Source organism: Callorhinchus milii, unplaced genomic scaffold (assembly GCF_018977255.1).
Source record: "Callorhinchus milii isolate IMCB2004 unplaced genomic scaffold, IMCB_Cmil_1.0 Scaffold16, whole genome shotgun sequence".
Taxonomy (NCBI): Eukaryota; Metazoa; Chordata; class Chondrichthyes; order Chimaeriformes; family Callorhinchidae; genus Callorhinchus; species Callorhinchus milii.
Window position 1 is genome coordinate 13,079,260 of NW_024704757.1, and position 18,760 is coordinate 13,098,019.

General features: G+C 39.0%; 1 protein-coding gene across 1 annotated transcript; it reads right to left on the reverse strand.

Moving 5' to 3' along the window:
- Positions 1–2,028: 2,028 nt before the first annotated feature.
- On the reverse strand, positions 2,029–17,208 carry pgap6 (post-glycosylphosphatidylinositol attachment to proteins 6). The gene is made up of 13 exons (XM_007893755.2): positions 17,115–17,208; positions 13,466–13,643; positions 12,520–12,727; positions 12,165–12,298; positions 11,815–12,083; positions 10,571–10,887; positions 9,449–9,545; positions 8,615–8,738; positions 7,656–7,795; positions 7,026–7,204; positions 6,693–6,839; positions 6,294–6,410; positions 2,029–5,767 (listed from the first exon to the last, which is right to left on the reverse strand). The coding sequence occupies exons 1-13, from the start codon at positions 17,206–17,208 to the stop codon at positions 5,471–5,473; spliced, it is 2,301 nt and encodes a 766-aa protein (XP_007891946.1). The 3' UTR covers positions 2,029–5,470.
- Positions 17,209–18,760: the final 1,552 nt, after the last annotated feature.

Below are 18,760 nucleotides of genomic sequence, written 5' to 3' on the forward strand. Positions count from 1 at the left end.
CGGTAATGAATCATACAGCAGATTTGCACCTTCAGAAATATACACACATACACACTCACAAAAAGTTTGGCTGTTCAAGTCATTTTCTAAAATGAATCGAAAGAAACATTGAGGATATTAATAGTTGCTAAACAAATATGACATTGCAAAAATGCTTGTTCCTAGTATCACGCTGTTGCCACACAAGAAGATAAACTGGAAACCGTGTTTTATTGTTAGAGCAGGTCTGTCATTTGATCCTTTGCCATTTCACCAACTTCATAGATGACACCACCCGAGATAAAATGCTATGAAATTTATAAACACAGATTTCAGTCATTAAACTTATATACTAAGCTAACTTTTTTGGTGCATTTCGGACATCCAGAACGTACAATGAGTTCCGAGTGCACAGCGAACCCACAAACTATGCAAGAGTTGTGGAGTCCTGTAGCTCAGTGGTTAGAGCACTCGCTTTGCAAGCGAGAGACCTGAGTTCAATTCCAGGCAGAGGGCGAAACCTTGGGCAAGTTTCCTTACTCCACACACCTAATAATAATCCCTCCAAAACCAAAAACAATAATAAATTGGTCATTTTCAATCTACGACTGTTTGTGGGACATTGCTGTGCGCAATTGGCTGCCGCGTTCGCCCACAAATATACAGTCAATTCACTTTACAGTGTGTTCTGTGAAGCGCTTTGGGATGTCCTCCTGACATGAAAAGCGCTATATCAAATGCAAGGATTATTATTATTATTATTATATTATAAGATCAATCTCAATCTCAAAACAAGGCTTTCCGGTTCATTGCGAGTACTTAAAACAAAATTGAACCAACTTACCCAATGTCTAAATACCTCTCTTCTTACCTCCCACTCCCGGGGGAAAAAAACGTACTCACCTAATGAGAAAGAGGTCATCTTTAAGGTGTGAGGCGATATGGTATTCAATTGTGATGACTCACATTTGAGCCATTGGTAATGATTAATAGTATTGCAAACACTTCCTGGCTGACGAGTCACTATTAATCCACGCGAACTGCAATCACTTTTAGGGCAGGTCTTGCAAACTACCTTAAATTAGTCAGAACCTTATGTAGTCCACTGAAACGATGTTTAAGCTACTGAAAGCAAGCATTTATCTTGGGCTAGTGAGTGCAGAAGAGAAATTAAGCTTCAAACATGATTTTTTTTGCTTCTGATATACGTTATCAACAACAAAATTACATTTGTATAGCGCCTTTCAGACAGGGAGGATAGCCCAAGGCGCTGGGCAATCAGTGTTTGGACCCAAGCTGGGGGGGGGCAGGATCAGGGAGAGTGGAGGGCAGGTGGGGGTGGGGAAAGAGGGTGATCGAACGCAAGGTCTAAGAGGAGGGTCTTGAGAAGGGTCTTGAAGGAGGCAAGGGAGGGGGTGAGGCGGAGGAACTGCGGGTCGGAGTTCCAGAGGGTGGTTAAAGGGGGCATCAACTCATAGTTAAAAATTAGATCCCAATCAATATCTGGCTAGTCATGCGGTTGAGGGTTATAAATAGAGAGAGCGGAGACAGATGAGCTACTGTGATGACGGTGGAAATGTAATGTAATGCCTGAAGGCAACCAATCAAGGACAAAGAGTATAGCTTAAAGTTTAAATGAATATTCAGGTTTTGTTTGGGACGTCCTCCCGATGTGAAAGGGGCTCTATAAATGGAATCTTGTTGTTGTTGTTGTTTGATTAGTACCTTTGGAAGCATTCGGAAAATACACAATAGAGAATACTTGACTAACTGGTTTAATCTCTACAGTACTGTGCTTGGCTTGTGTTCCATGGCCTTTGGATAGAAATGATTTAGAAAAACATCTTAAAGATCTGACACAGAGATCTAACCTGACAAATTGCAGAGAAGGAATGGCCTTTACTTATTCCTCCTCATCTTCCTACGTCTTTTACTGATAGAAGTGATAATTTCAAATTCCTTACATTAATTATGCCACATCAAACACAAGAGTATCTTAAATTAGATTTCAGTGTAGACATCAAGTAAATATTGAGCACGGCCAAAAGCTTCAAAATAGGATTTATTCATTACAGTCGGCATTTCATTTTATAAAATATACAACGCTTTCATCATCAATCAATTTTTATACAAGTCAAAATGAAATTAAAGTAATCACCCATATATCAACACCCGTGAAAGGTAACCTAGAAGTGCACTGCAAAAGATACATTATGCAATTTCTTTATTCAATAAACACAAAAGTGCCATTTAACCAGAATAAATTCAGAGATCTTTAATTGTGATTTGGCATTTTTGCATTATATACTCGTACATACAAGAAAATTAATTTGTGAAAGGCTGAAAATATACAGTGACCTGAGTTTATTTCTAAGCAACAGAATTTACTGTTACTTTGAAATTTTCATGCAACATTAGTGCCAATAAAAAACAATGACTCCTGTAATCTATTTACCACTGATTCATACGTACTTACTGCAACCATGTCTTAATTTCCTGATAATTAGCTTGCTAATTCTAACACGCATTAATAGACGATTAACAAAGCCACTCAAAATTGTTTTTTAAATAAAGGCATTTACCCAACATTAATTACTAGAATGTAGAATACAACATGGTAAGTGTTTCAAAATGTAATTTTGAAAACTATCTCCAAAAATATTCTCAGGTCCAATTACCCAGTCCAATAAGCTTCGGTAGATATTGTGGAAGAAAATGTATACACATTGTATTTCAAAAAAGAAAAGATCATGTTCCTTTCTGTGAAAGTTAGTAATCATTTAGGCTCTTCAAAAGCAATCGCAGTCGTAGGTTCCAATGGCTGTACTCTGGAACTAGCCACTACAACTGGGCAGGGTAATATCTGCTCCAGTCTTTGCCAACCCCACTAGGAGCACTTTGCATCTACTTAAAAATTTCTCCTTTCTCCTCCGGCAAACAAAAATCGGGAACACACAAAAATCTTAAGTCAGTCATTCTTAAGATCCAGAATACCCACTGCATTACATTTGCACTTTGAAGCCTATAAAGTTTGAAAGCTGGAGCTCGGCTCACCTAGGTCTGATGCAAGGCTGCAAATCAAGATCTAGGAATGAGATGCCTTAAACAGGTTGTAATTAAAAGTACTGTTTAGGTACAGCAAGGATTATTATTATTATTAATAATAATCAGGTTGTAATTAAAAGTAGCTTGCTGTGCTTTTTCAAAACAATATTGAAGTTGTAGGACACATTCCCATTAAACAAAAGTGTTGTAACCAGCAACATAAATTTGTGTGCCGTTTGTCTCATGCCAAGTACATATGCTTTTAATGTACTTGGCTCTTTGAAAGCAAAATAAGTCCAAGCCTTTGCCACATTAGTTGTTTCCATCCACAACTGCAGCAGCTGGAGGCTACAATTAGCCTGAATGTCCCTTCTCTTAGGGATTAAGAAAAAACAAGCAACATTCTTACTCCTGATCACAATCTAACAACCCCTTCTTGAATATGTACATGCAATGCTCCCCACAAGCACTCGATTAAGTGCTTGACACTCATGAGCAGGGCTCACAAATAGGGAAAAAAAGCCACCTGGACAAATATTGGGGGTTTGGAGATATATAGTCCCTATACCGTAAGGAAAGGAGGACGGCAAGTAAACTGGGCTGGGGGAAAAAAAACCAAAATGAACAAAGTAAACGAGCAATACCAGTTTAAGATAACCATGCTCGTTTTGAAACACATTTGGACAGTAGAATGAATCGAATAATTTCAAAACAAATTTTCACGTATAAACAGCAACCACTTACAATATTCAAATCTTGTAGTCTTGAAAGACTTACCAGTTCACAACTAGCAGTGAAAGGATTTCAGTTATTGCAATAAAGAAATCAAAGTGCAACAAAAAGTGGTTTTGGTTTCTGAATCATTCCTAATTTCAATGTGGGAGGAAAAACAGACAATCATCTGGCGTACCCAAACCACCTAGAACAGCTGGTGATTGAAACTGCAGGTAAATAGATTGTAAGTATTTAAAAATGTAAATGAGACCAGCCAAAGTGGGCACACTCTAGCTGCTCTGTGACAATGGGAGTGAATGATCCTAATTTAATCAAAATAATGCTACTTAAAACAAACTTATTTAACGCATCTTTTTAATACTCAGTACAAGTTTATAGAAGATTCGTGCAGTTCTTCTAAGACAGCGAAAAGTGCATATTTATGTGCAAGGACGTTTAAGTAAATGAAAGCTCTACTTCAAACTAGTGAAATAATAGTCTACGAAGGACAACTAACATGAACTTTCAAATACAGAAAAGTCAATTAGGATGTGTTCTTACATACGTAAAACAAGGAAAAACAAGAATTTCTTTGGGGTTCTTGAGATTGGGACGGCATAATTTTAAGTGACCAGTTTTTAACATTTTAATCCATTTTTGTAACCCACATCTGTAAAACAAACGTGTTCTATTAAAAATGCAAGTACTACATTATATTATTTACAATGCATTCCTCTATTATTGTTCTGCACTACATGTCATGTCGGATAGAAAAGATACATACTATTATTCCTCCTGAAACATGAGTTGAGTGAAGTGAGTTTAAATAATACAGTTCAACAGGCTATTTAGTGGCCTGATCCTGTCTTCAGACATTCACATGCCAATAATTTCGAGTATAGGGTCAATGCATAAGTGATCACGTCATGAGGACTTTATCATGAGCAATACTATTATGAAGTTACAGCTGTTGATTGCAATGTAAAAAAGAACCTAGTCCTCTACTTGGATTCTGTTTGGAGATAAGAATACACCACGAGATTGGAGCCCTCTTCCAACAGACCAATGGCAAGCAACCAAACTCTCTCCACAACCTTAGATGGTCTGAGACTAACCTCTCCATGAATACAATACTCACTAGCTGCCTGAATACCCATAGGAACTATACAACATGTTCAACCATGTATTCCTGAGCCCTTTCCAGAGGTAATTGCCACACTCAAATATGCCGCATCAAAATTACGCAGTTCAATAGGTAGGTACCTCGTAATTTGAAATGCAACTTGCATTGTTTCCCTACTCAAGAAATTGGATGAATTTTGTAAAACCTCCATTCAAATAATAAGAAAAAGTTTTAAAGAAAATAAATTGAGATCAAATTGGGAATTATTGCAATAGGATTCAAAATAATTATAGATCAACTTATAAAGAGTTATAATTATTTTATAAAGTCAATTTAAACCATTGAATTATGTATCAAAATCTGAATTCTCGTATGATTTAAAAAATTGTCATCAGCAAATTCCAGTGATATCATCTGATAGTCATCTATTACATAAGGTGCTTAAAACAGTACATTTGGTCACCTTTTGTATTACCAATGGTATTAAAACACTACCAAAAAATTCAAGAATACATTCCTCCAAGGAGCATATGCCCAGATTTTCTTTCCAAAAAAACCTGTACATCAGTATATTTTGATGAATTTATAAACCATAAAAAACGCCTTAGTTTAATTAATAATGTGAACGTCTTCTCCCTTTACATCAGAGCAAAGCTGGTACCCACAAAATTTCTGTGTCCAGATCCAACCATTCACATGCTTTTCACCTGGAGGCAAGAAGAAAACAACGCTTCCAGCTACGAGAATATGCCAAATGCTATGGGTATAAAAGTAGTTCTCTTTAGTCTCCAGTAATGCATACACAATAATGGCAACCAATGCTGCAATTACTCCTGGCAATATAAAAAATACCCAACGCTTCCATGTTGGCGGATAGCAGTGCCGGCGCTTTACAGAACGATATACCTAAAAAGAAAAAGAAAAAATGCATTGACTGACGAGTTACTATGCAATTGTTCATACACAATAGCTGGACAAGCAGCACAAAGCTCGGCAGTCAGTGTTCACAAAGGTAAGCTGTGCTGTTAAACACAGGTGGTACCGACCACCATGTACACTTTAGGGAGAGAATGTACCCCCATCCAAATGGAAATCTTAATGCAATTGTGAAACCCTCAACAGTTTGGTTTGGTTACTCTTAAGCACGGTGATAGGTTTCCATTTGTGTCAGCCACCAACTTGGTTGCCATGGTTGTCAAATTAAGGTTTCACCCTTGAACCCACTCACGATATTCTGTACTGTAAGTTATTAAACTAAGCTCTTCGAATTTAGCCAACGCACGGGTCGTAACAATTAGTTCTGCTTGCTGACCGGCATTTGCATTGTTTTCTAAGTGGTGAAAATACAATGTTCTGCTTTTGTATGAAACATTACAGTTTAACATTGGGATTTGAGTCATTTACGGCGATTTGATACACCGTTTCCACTCACCCATGCGGTTCCCATGATAGATAGAGCAATAAGGCAAGGTGCCAACAAATTCCAAAGGCCTCGGCGATCAAGCTGCACTGACATGGCAATGAACAAGGAGCCGAGAACAAAGAGCGTCTTTAATGGTAAAAAAAAGAAAGTGTCAATTTACCATCTTAAGTAACACACAAGTATGGTATCAATGTTATTATATTAAAATTAATCTAAATTGGCCACTTATATAGGGCTGTGTTGATCTAATTATAGATTACTTTATCTTCATTTACAAAGGAATTGTTAAAATGTGTTTACATTTAACTTTTGGAAGGCCTCAAAACGGTTTCAAACAGCACCAGTGTTTCAGTTTTATTATCGCTATTTTACTTTATTTCAAAAAACAACATAAGCCTTAATACTTACATATTTAAAGATGGGCTTTAACTTCGCCATACACAGAATTGTAACCCACACAGACAGAACTGAGCCCAGGAAATCACAGTACTGAAGTGTATCATAGTCCATAATGCACATAACGGCAATTCCTGGCTGGTCACACGCATGATAAAACTGCAAAGTACATTTTAAAATGGAAACATTATTATATTTAACCTTACTACATTGACAGACGAATCCTCCTCCCTCCCTTTTATATTGACAGAGGTATCTAAACCAATTAGGGATTAGTAAAGATAAGTCAGAACAGTAATAAAGGCTATAAAATAATGAGGAATTTGAGGGTTTTTTTAAACTTACCGTTGAGAAAAACATGTTGAAGATATATACTGAAGCCTCCACAAAGTAATAGCGATGTATAGCAATTGCAATCGGTGGGAGAAACATGAGATTACTGAGGGTTAACAAGAGTGTGGCCAGCAGTTGGATTTTATAAGATTGGGCATTGGTATCATCTGTACAGCTCCATCCATCCCAGCCTACGAACATAAGAGAAGACAGTGATATTTTTGTATTAATGAGGCATATACCATAAGCAAACAGTTTCCAAACACCTTCAATCTCCCACATAATTATAGTTCAATACGCTTGAATAGTTTACGGCTAATTCAGGATAAAGAGCAAAGAACTGTTAATAATACATCAGGACCAAATGAATAGGAACTTTGAATCATTTTGTAAGTATCATCCACTTTGAGGGCTTGTTTGAATCAGACTTTAAATGCCACTCAGATTTTGTGACATTCAAAAACTAAGGCAAAATCTTGGAATTAAAATTTCTAGAATTTACATCCTTCCATTTTATCCGGCTTCTGCCCTTTTGAAAATATTATTCAAATATTTTATTGAGAGGTGTCCTGTTGGGTAACGAGCTGCTGATTTCAATATAAAATCAGAGACAATTCTCTCCACTTGTACAGTTTTACCCACCTGCTTTGCAAGAACATGCAGCGTAAAGGTATCCTTGGGCTCGCAAAAGCCTGCACTCTCCATAGGTGCCACAATCCCCGATACAAGGGCTCAGGACAGTTGATACGGTTACCAATGAGGTAACTTTTCCACATGTGTCACTGATAAAAACACAAGCAAACAAGTTAATGTTTCTATTTATTATTGTTTTCATTTCTCCTCTTTTCCAGCTAGTCATGTGATTCAATTCCCAAATGAAAAACAAGATTCATATTGTTCCTATACTTCCAAAAGAATACTCCAGGGTAATACCATGAAGCCATTTGCAAGCCTGTTCCTATTAAACTTAGCATTTACACAACAGTCAAAACTGAGAAGTTTGTTTTTCAGTTGAATCATTCAGAGACAACAATTGGTCACAATAAGAATTAGCCAAAACACAGCAGCGTGTCAGACAATCCATTCCTGTTTATTAACTCAACCCATTGTAGAAAAATCGGAATAAAGTAAAACAGCTGAGTAGATGTTGTCCACAATGAAAGGCATTATTCTTCAAATTACAATCGCAGCCATATATTTAACAGGCCAGAGTTGGAAGAAACAACCTTAGAAAGATTTTTTTCCTATATTGCAAAATGACTAACATGTATTTTAACTCATTGGACTTTGCAGTTTACCATTATTTCATATCAAAACCATGGCCTCTTAATCTTGTCAAGCTATTCTGACAAGTAACCCTAATGCGAATACAGCACTGTATTGTTAAAGGCCTTTATATTTTCCGATGATGGTGGAAGTTGTAAGAATGTAATACTTGCTGAACAAAACACGAGGTGATCATTACATGCATTATTGTAAAAACACAAAACGTGGTAGATTAAATACAGAATTCGTTACAGGAGTCAACTGGTATCTCTTAAGTTAGTTCACTGAACATTTCTAAAGTACTGTAATTTCTTTGTGATTAGCAGCATCCTCACCTTTCAGGATTTGGGCATCGGGCTTGTAAGGTGAGAAACCAACGGTCAGTCTCTGGATAGGGAACACGAAGAGCTGCTCTCCGAACTGTGGAATTCATTTTAATCAGATATCCCAGGGAAAAATCTTTTTTTTTGGAAAAACATAAGGGCATATCATACAAAGTGTCTCAAGAATTGAAGAAATACAAATCAGTAACTCTGAAAAATTCACTGGAAGAAGCTAGACTAGAGAGCCATGTCAAGCCTCACAAGATACTCTTGCTAGCTGTAATTTATTCCGCTGCTAACTTTATTAGTCCTACAACCTCAATGTCACCCCTTCCCTGGGTCTACTTAAACTTAATCTAAACTCACCACGTTTTGTTCCCAGTCATGCTAACTAAATCAAAGTTGCTACGCACCAAATATAGTTGCTGATTTTCTCAACATTAAATGGTCCTCCTAGTGACATTTAAAGGAGAAGAGTAAAATCTTAAAATACTGCAAATACTCAAAAGAAAAACACTACAATTATCTAAAAAGATAAAATGTTAAGCCTATTCTTCTGGGGCCATAGCAACTACCACAAGTACCACTTTTCATCCGAAACTGACCTTGCCCATCTCATATGGGCTGTTCTGCACTATAGTCATAAATGTTTGAAGGCTTTGAATCTTACAACATATCGATGGAATCGTCACACATATTTCTGATTTCTAAAATACGGTAAAACACTTGCGAGAGATTCAATTATCAAATTACGTAACATACAAAATATTATGCAGCTATTGCAAATTCAAGGCTGACTCATTTAGCCATGTAAGGTGCTGTAATCATTAGTGAACTATTTTGTACCTGAGTGGCAAGTCATTGAAGTGATATTTAGGGACATCGCAGGAGACCCAGCACTTAAACAGGCAAACACAGTTGCATTCTTATTGGGCAGGAAACTCTGTAAAAGAATAGATTACCAATAAATACTTCTTAGGAATGAATGGTTATCTTTTATAAACTTTCGATACTCACTGCAAAGAGGATCTAATTTAAAATAGATTTTAGTTTCAGCCACTGTTAATGGTAATGTTTTTTAGAATATCTAAACCTTCAATTGTAGACATTTTGCTGTGGGTGTCAGACATAGGCTCATACTTGAATGGATGTTTGAAATCCATTTTCTGGCATTAACTTCTCTCCATCACTCAGATGCAGGAATTATTACCAATCATTAAAACTAAATTCCACTTTCAGATCTCAGCTAAAGAATACAGATGGGTCGAAGTTGAACATACTCTCAGAATAAAGACCATCATTAATGAAATGTTTAAAGACTATCTATCGTTGACTAAATATACGAAAACCGTTCAAAGGGAAAACAATACAGCAAATTTTTCCACAATCTCTCTTATTAAACTCAGCCAAGATTTATGAAATCTGTTCTTTTTGTGACATGGGCCTTTGTGAATTTGAACAGTCTTAATTAATCTCCAATGCTTGCATTTGAACTAGAAGTTCAAAATAGGAAAGGATTATGTTTCACTGTACTAAAACCCTCAACTTATCAGAAAAAAATCTAAAAAGGTTGCATTTTAAACAAACAGAAACAAGTACAAAGGATGTATAGAAATGCATTCTAATGCTGTAAACATTTACTCAACAATGCATGGGCTTCTCGAACAAAATTTCCTTCTATGAGGCTTATCCGCAAAGGGGCCATTCCCAATTTGCAGATAATCAGCTCTCTGCTGCAGGTTGAAAATTGAAGACTAAAACACTCGAATAACAACAAGCTATACATTTCTCAGTCACAATGTAATGAAGGAGCTCCTGAAGGAAGGAATTTATAAATTGTTCTGCAAGATTGAATCAGCAATCTGGATACACTACAAATGTCACCTGAAGATGAGACACCTTGTAATAGCGTTAAGGATGAGTAAGATACAAAAACACACTTGATTACAAACATTTTATCCACTCTACCTTATTTAGAGCTAAATCGACTATGATGCTCCCGCCATTGTCCCTTCCTGTATTTAAGTTTAGAATAAGTACTGCAGGGGATTCAGAGGTGACAGTCACATTTGGTCCCAGCAGAAGAAGAAATCTCACAGAAGCGATATCCATGGCATCTCGAATGATGGGATGATTACGAAAACATGACTTCCCATTGTTCAGCAAATTAATTCCATGTTCCTTCATGCTCACTCCCTTTCCATTTAAAAATTGAGTAATATTGGCGAGCAGAGTGAAGTTATTAAGCATTGTGCGTGAGATTCCAGCAGGGGCAGGTGTGCATACTGCAAAGAGAAAGATTCACAATTTTTTGAAAAGAAAAGTAAAAGGTTCACCCAGCATGGTGATGTGAAAGGCCCTATATAAATCTAAATTGTATTGTAATATTTCACTGGTGCTCTGCATATTTCCTTATTCAAACCACAGCAGAATGACTATTGACTATTGTACAAGTAATAACTACTAAAAAGTGAAGCTCTTCAAATTAAATCAGATCAACATTCAATGCTTTCCTAAAGTACAAATATGCTATTGGTAAAGCAACTGTGTTATTTGCTAATTATCAAACAAACAAGGTGTGGGTATGCTATTACCAGATTCATCAAAGTCTGCTACAACAACGTACTTATTTAACGTCCCCCACGCAGGGTAGCATTTCAGAGTACTTAACAGTGACAGAGCCTGATTCCGAGCTGGGGAAGTTGGGAGGTGGCTATAAGCACGGTCGAAGAGGAAGGTTTTCAGGCAAGCCTTGAAAAAGGAGAGAGGGGGCAACGTAGAGGGATTGAGGGAGAGTGTTCCAGAGTTTCAGGGCGTAGTGGCTGAAAGCTCGATCTCCGATGGTGGGGCATAGGGTACGAGGAACGAGCAGGAGGCTGGTGCCAGTCGAGTGGAGGTGCTGGGTGGTGAATTGGTTGGAGAGGTAGAAAGGTGCCAAGTGAGTGAAGGGATTTGAACACGAGTGTGAGGATCTAATGGAATTTAATCCAATGGATCTGGATCCAATGCTAAAATCCTACGGACGTTAAAGTGAACGTGCTAGAATCCTATTTTTAAAACCTTCAAATCTTTAATAACAAAATAAGAATGTTTTAAAAACACTTTTTAATATGTCCTGCTTTAACACATGTTTAGTAAAGAGTGGCAAACAATTACCAATGCCTATTGTACAGAAATGTTAGGGCTAAAAAAAAATATTGTGGGAAACATACCTGTTAAGCTACTTTCAATTTCAAAAGAGGTGATTTCGTTGGCATTCCTACTTTTAACAGCAACTTGGATCCGTTTCATCCATGGCGGTGAATTCAGTACTTGAGTGCATATTTTACTTTCATTACAGTTTATAGTTACCAGATGGGAGACAGGCAATGATTCAGAACCTATCAATAAATTAACAGGGCAACCCTTTTCTGCTGGATTGTTGCTAGTGCAGTTTCTAAGCTGAATGACCAGTTGCATGGTATATTCAGGGATAAAGATTCTGAGGAAAAGCAAAAGGAGATGATGTAGCTTTGAAGTTAAGGCGTTTTGAACAGATCAACGGTTGCTAATATTGACTTACTTGAAGTGTGCAGTCATATCAGTTGGAGAAACTTTCTGCCTAAGTGGAGTTCTTGGTTGAAGTATAGGCACATTAACCAATCTTCTCACATACATCTGAGGCTGAAACAAATAGAAGCACTTGTCTACGAATCCCTGTGGGTAAAAAAGAAAAAAAAAACGTAAGCTTGATGCATTCAAATCTCATTGTTGGAATTGTCAGCATACTGTAAATGCATAAAGGAATAGAATTCTACAAATTTCAACAAAGGAGGTTAGTTGGACTAAAAGGATAGTCATTTACAAGAGTCCACTTAAATGGGTCAAATTTCCGAACAAGGTGTTCTACATTATTCAGCATTGTGTACTATACGTACCTTTAATTCAATTTTTCCAATATCTTTCGGAAGGTGTGCAGCTACATACCATTCACCCGAAATGGGGTTGGAAATATTCATAAGGGAAAGACTCTGACGAATGGACGCCAATTCCATCGTGAAGCTGTGAGCTGGAACAGCAACTGTGTTGGCTTCAAACTTTGTTTGTAAAGGATTGATTACAGGAGGGGCTCCTGCCCGAATGTGGCTGTTTTTGGTTTTCAAAAAAAGTATTAGTATATCAGAAAGAATCAACATACAAACATTAGCACGAGAGCTGACTGTATTTGCCAGCATGCTTTGATAAATTATGAACTAATTTGGAAAGAACATGTAAATTCTACCACACATTTCAGGGTTGATAGAATTAAAAACAATTGAAAACTTTAATGGTAAACTTTGAAGGGGCTAGACAACAACAATGATCGAGAGGTGCGAGTGAAATGGTAAATACTGTCCTGCAATAGTTTGGTCAACAAACAAATTTCGAGCAAGAAGTTTAAACGTTGGTCACACAATGGATTTTTGAAATCCACTGAATTTAATGCAATGCTATACTTTAAAAGGTGCAATGGAATACTACAGCTGTAGTATATACTACTATAGCACAAATTGTGACCTTGTGTAGTTATGTTCAAAACAATTATATTCATTTATTCTGTGAAGTACAGTATATGTAGGATGCAGGGTTATAAATCCTACTGAAATACATGGTATTTGATTTTATCCACCACTAAAAATGTTCAAAGCAAAACTAAAGCTTATACTTAACAGTTGCATATGTATATAGTGATCCATTAACATTTGACACAAATCGCAGACAGCCATACAATATCAAATTAAATTTAGCGCAAATGGTTTCCTTACAGAGGATTTTAAAACCTCTTGGCTGTACTTAATGCCCCTCTATGCTTTGAAAACATTCACATTAGTAAAGTTCACATACACAGTAATGTTAACATCGTGGCACAGTTGTCCCGATCCTTTAGCTGCCATCAAAAGCAACCGCATCAGCACAGTGTCTTCAGGTACTCGGAAAAGGAAGAGACGCACATTTCCATACCAGCTATACAAGGAGAGTTTTTGAGGAGTTTGAGTGTAAATTTCAGATGCATAGGATGAATCTGATAAAAACAAAACAGATTATATAAAACATACATAAAATCTGAACTCTTTTCAATATTAGAACTTTTTAAATGCACAATGTCACAATCTGAGCTTGCATTGTTGAAATGGAAGCAAGCAATATTTTTACGGGTGGGGAAGCAGAGCTGAGGATTTTTCTTTAATATTTCACCATGTGCTGGTCGGCCTACTATTGTGGATGATTGACTTGTTTGATTGACATAGGTCATTGCATTTACCAAATACAATCAGCAGAATATGGTATTAATACTCTTCCAGCACAGATCTGCTAAAAATACAGCTCTATACATTCACAATTTTTGCCCTATGGGTGTCAAAACCATCCCATTTAAAGTGCAGGAAGCCTCCACCCACAGGAGGGTTAGGAAATAGTGGTAAATATCTTTAAACTATTGGGTAACTAACTCCCTCTCACTTGCTGGAATTACATTTCGACATTGCAGGGTCATGCAAATGCAAGGATGATGATGATGATGATTCAGCTCACTTGATCTTGTCCTTCCAGAATATCCACTCTACCGTCTTATCAGCGCAGCATCAAGCTGTTTTCTTAAATAAGTCCAGTGTCCTGGGGTGAACCACTGTTCCTAACAACCTGTTCCATTCATTCCCCCAAAAAATAGTCACTCCACTTCACAGTATATTTTTGAAGCACTTGGGAGATATTCTCCCGACATGAAAGGTGCTATATATTTTATTCAATTCAGATGTAAGGTGCTATATCAAATATAAGGATTATTAATTATTATTATTACAATAATTGCCCTCTGCGTAAAGAAAAACTTCCTGGTATCTGTCTTAACAGACCTTAACAGCGTGAAGGCCAGAATATAAATGCAAGTTGTTGTTGTTGTTGAAATTGCCTTACATCCTACATTCTAAAGTATTAATCTAAGCTTAGTTTTTCAAACACATTTAAATTTTATACACCTCTTATAACGTTTCCTCTGAGATGTCTACTGTCAAGAATCAAGAGTCCAAGCAATTCACCAGCTTTTAACACATTTTCATTCTCTGTTGATTTACGACTGATCTTCAAAACCGTCTAAATTCTAATTTAATGAAAAAAGTAGTTCAGTTTGTAAATGCAGACAGACGTCCTCTTAATGTAACTTTTCCCTAGATAGTCCCAGGGATTCGCTCTAGACTCAGATGCTTGAATTAATTCCAAAATCTCCGTTAACTTAACCACGCTTTGCCAATTCCTAGCAGAATCAAAGGAATAATTAAGACAGTCAGCACACAGCAGTCTGCTTCCATGCCAACATGATTTTTTTAAAAAAATACTCACTATTGCAGACAACCATCAATATACCCTATGGATGTGCCAATAAATGTACGGAAGGCTGTACCAGCTGGAGATACTACAAAACATTCTCTGGAAGATGTAGTGAGAAACAAAGTGAAATTCTCACTTCAGACATGAAATGCTGGAGGTAGCCAGCCTTCATAAGTTGTATAATTTATTCATCATGATTTTTAAATGAATTAATTCAGAACACAGTCAGTCTCTTTGGCCAACAGGAGTGCAAAAGCATCCTCAGATGAGGTACCTGCACTCCAATTCTTTTCACCAACAGAAAAAAGGATAAGGCTGTCAGAGCAATAAAACAAACTTTTCCTGTATTTTCTGTGCAAATAGGAAAACATTGTCAGCATCTGAACAGTAATGCAAGGAAAGAGCAATAGGAAAGCAATGGAAAACCTTGACATAAACATGTGCAAGTTTAGAATGCGCCTCTCTGGCCCATTGCATTTAATAACACTAACCCAAATTATGTACAACAATTATTGCAAATTTTCCAATAATGTGAGGAATAGCTGAACTCAAAGAATAAATCTGAATGATCTGAATTATGTTTCTCTGAATTAGTTACAAAGCAAAAACTGAATTGAAACCATTAAATTGTACTACCATTGTGGTCAAATCTCTTCTTCATTACAGCCAAAGGCAAGACCCAGTTTGATTACTGGGAAAGAAACAACAGCAAAAACAACAATAAAATTACATGTGCCTTTCACGTCGGGAGGCCACCATCATGTGCAGCAATCAGTATCTTTTAATTAACATATCTGCTTTTTAAAGTAACATTTTACAATAATTCTTGCGTCTGATATAGCTCATTACCACATTGATGAAACATCTCAAAACGCTTCATAGGATTTACTGTAAAGTACAGTGACAGAACAGCCAATTTGTACACAGCAATGTCCCACCGACAGCCAAGCCATTTCAGTAAATTCCNTTTTTTTTATTAACGCGCAGTAAAGTTGGCCGGGTAGGTCACCCGGAAGTGTCCTTGTAATGTTACACTCATTGTAACGTCAGCACCTGACAACTGGTCAACTGGGGCTGTTGCATCAGTAAAGTACGGTTGTGTGACCTCACACAAGATGAGAAGAATGCAATCTGGAACAAGGTGAGGAGTACAGAATGGTAGAGAGAGAAAGAGCGAGAGAGAGAGAGAGAGAGAAACTGCAATATCCTATAACTGGGAAACAAATCGCGTTTCTCCCCCACACCCCATCACCACCCACTATTGCACTTTTCAAAAAATAATAATAATGCAGTCACTCAATCCACGGCTGGTCGCGGGGCATTTGCTGTGCGTGGCGCAATTGCTGTCGGGTTTTCGCCCTCAAAACACACAGTCGATTCACTTTACTGTATGTATATATCTCTGCAAAGCGCGTGGAGACGTCTCGAAGACGTGATAAGGTGCGATATCAAATGCAAGGATTATTAGTGGAAGTATGATGATGACGTATATGATTTCTGACGCTCCACATAAATAAAGGAATACTTCCTTTGATTTCCTCCTCTCAAAGTGTTGTTGTGCAACCAAAGCAGCGGGTAAAATCCCTACCTGTGTGCGTGCACACATGCTGTGAGTGTACAAGTGGAGCGCATTTACATGCGGAGCGCGTGTACATGCGCTGTGTGTGTACACGTGGAGTGCTCGCACATGTGGAGCGCGTGTACATGCGCTGTGTGTGTACATGCGCTGTGTGTGTACATGCGGAGCGCGTGTACATGAGGACCGCGTGTACATGCGCTTTGCGTGTACATGAGGACCGCGTGTACATGAGCAGCGCGTGTACATGCGCTGTGCGTGTACACGAGGAGCCCGCGCACATGCGGAGCGCGTGTACAGGCGCCGCGTGTGTGTGTGTGTGTGTGTACACGCGCTGTGCACACGCGTGCGCGGGTGTGTGAAGTCCCCATCTTAATTTTTCTAAAAAAAAAGAACCACACAGGAAGCAAACCACCACCAGCGCCACCAGCACCACGTGACTCTCAGCTCGAGTGCTGGCAGCAGCAGCAGCCGCCGCCGCCGACAGCGCCCACAACAAACATGGCGGACGCTAGGACCCGGGGGGGTCCGCCCGCGACCCGCCTGTCTGCGCGGCGCTCGCTCTCACTCACTCAACTCAACTCACTCACTTACCGGCCGCTCGAGCCCAACCGCTCTCCGAGGAAAGGACGAGAAAAGTTAAGAGCAGCAGCAGCCGCCGCCGCCGCCCCGGTCCCGGCAGCACCATCGCTTGGGAGGGTGGGTTAGGGGTTGATGGGGTTAGAGGTGGTGGTGGTTGAGGAGGGGGTAGAAGGAAGGAGGGGGCAGGGGGGCCCTTGTCTTTGCCCCACTCACTCACTCACTCACTCACTCGGTCTGGAGGTTCCTCCCCCCTTTCACCTTCACCTCAGCGCATCTCGCGTTCGCCGCCCCACATTCCCGACGCTTCTCTCTCTCTCTCTCACACACTCTCTCGCGGCTTCTTCGCAACCGCCACTTCCCCGGCTCCGCCCCCCCCTCCCCCGGCTCCGCCCACCCCCTCCCCCGGCTCCGCCCACCCCCTCCCCCGGCTCCGCCCACCCCCTCCCTCCCTCCCTCCCAACACAGCGTCGCACGTACGCGCGTCATGACGTCGCTCAGGACGCCGGATTGGGCGGGTTTCACGCCCAATCGGGCGGGTTGGTTGGTTTGTGTGTGTGTGGGGCTTGGATTCACGTTTTATTTTTTGGGGTTTAAAAAGATATTTAAACACCCAAAACTTTTTTTTTCTTCTTCTTCTTCTTCTTCCCGCGCACAAGCAACTGATACGGTTCCAAAAAAGCACTGCATCCTAAATTGGGACCTTCTGCTATATATATATATATATATATAGAGCAGCCTATATAATATTGGGCTACTTTTGGGCTACTACTTGGTTGGCTTTGCTCTGTAACACACAGTATGTTTTTAAATTCTCCTCTTTTTTTTTAAAAAAAAACTTGCACTTAACGACTGGCATCTTCGTTGTCCCGCGAGGAGCCGCGGAGCGAGCGAGCGAGCGAGCGACCGACCTCACTCGGTGTTTCTCGGTCACGGCCGGGTTTTCGCTCACCCAATACGCAGCCGATCCACTTTACGGGGATTATCCCGCGAAGCGCCGGTGAGGACGTCCTTCCCGACGCGATGAGGCACCACGTCCCGCGATTCACCTGGCATTCCGTGCAGCGCCTTGCACCGCCTGATTGGGACGTCTCAAAGCGTGTTTTTTTTAAAAAAAACACACATATAATAATAATAATAATAATAATAATAATCCTTGCATTTGATATAGCGCTTTTCACGTCAGGAGGACGTCCCAAAGCGCTTCACAGAACACACTGTAAAGTGAATTGACTGTATATTTGCGGGCGAACGCGGCAGCCAATTGCGCACAGCAATGTATATATATACGGTATATATATATACCGTAAAGGATTCACTGTGTATTTCGTGGCAAAATGTAGTTATTGCAATCGTTATTGGCAAAGATACCGAGAGAAGAGAAAGTTAATCAAGAAGGCCCCCAAGACCCAGCGTATCCATTCCAAGAACTATTTTCACCCACTCACTCAATTTATTATCATTATATTCCAAATACTTTGTAACTTGCTTTGAGACATTTAGCGACAAAACCATGTCTTTATCACTTCCAACAGACTTGATTTCTCCAATAATTTATTTCTCTTATTGGGTTCGTTCCTTTATTCAATTGATAGTATCCTTTAATTATCAACATGCAACTAACGTCATCCATGCTGATTTTGACGTACAAATTTGCAAAT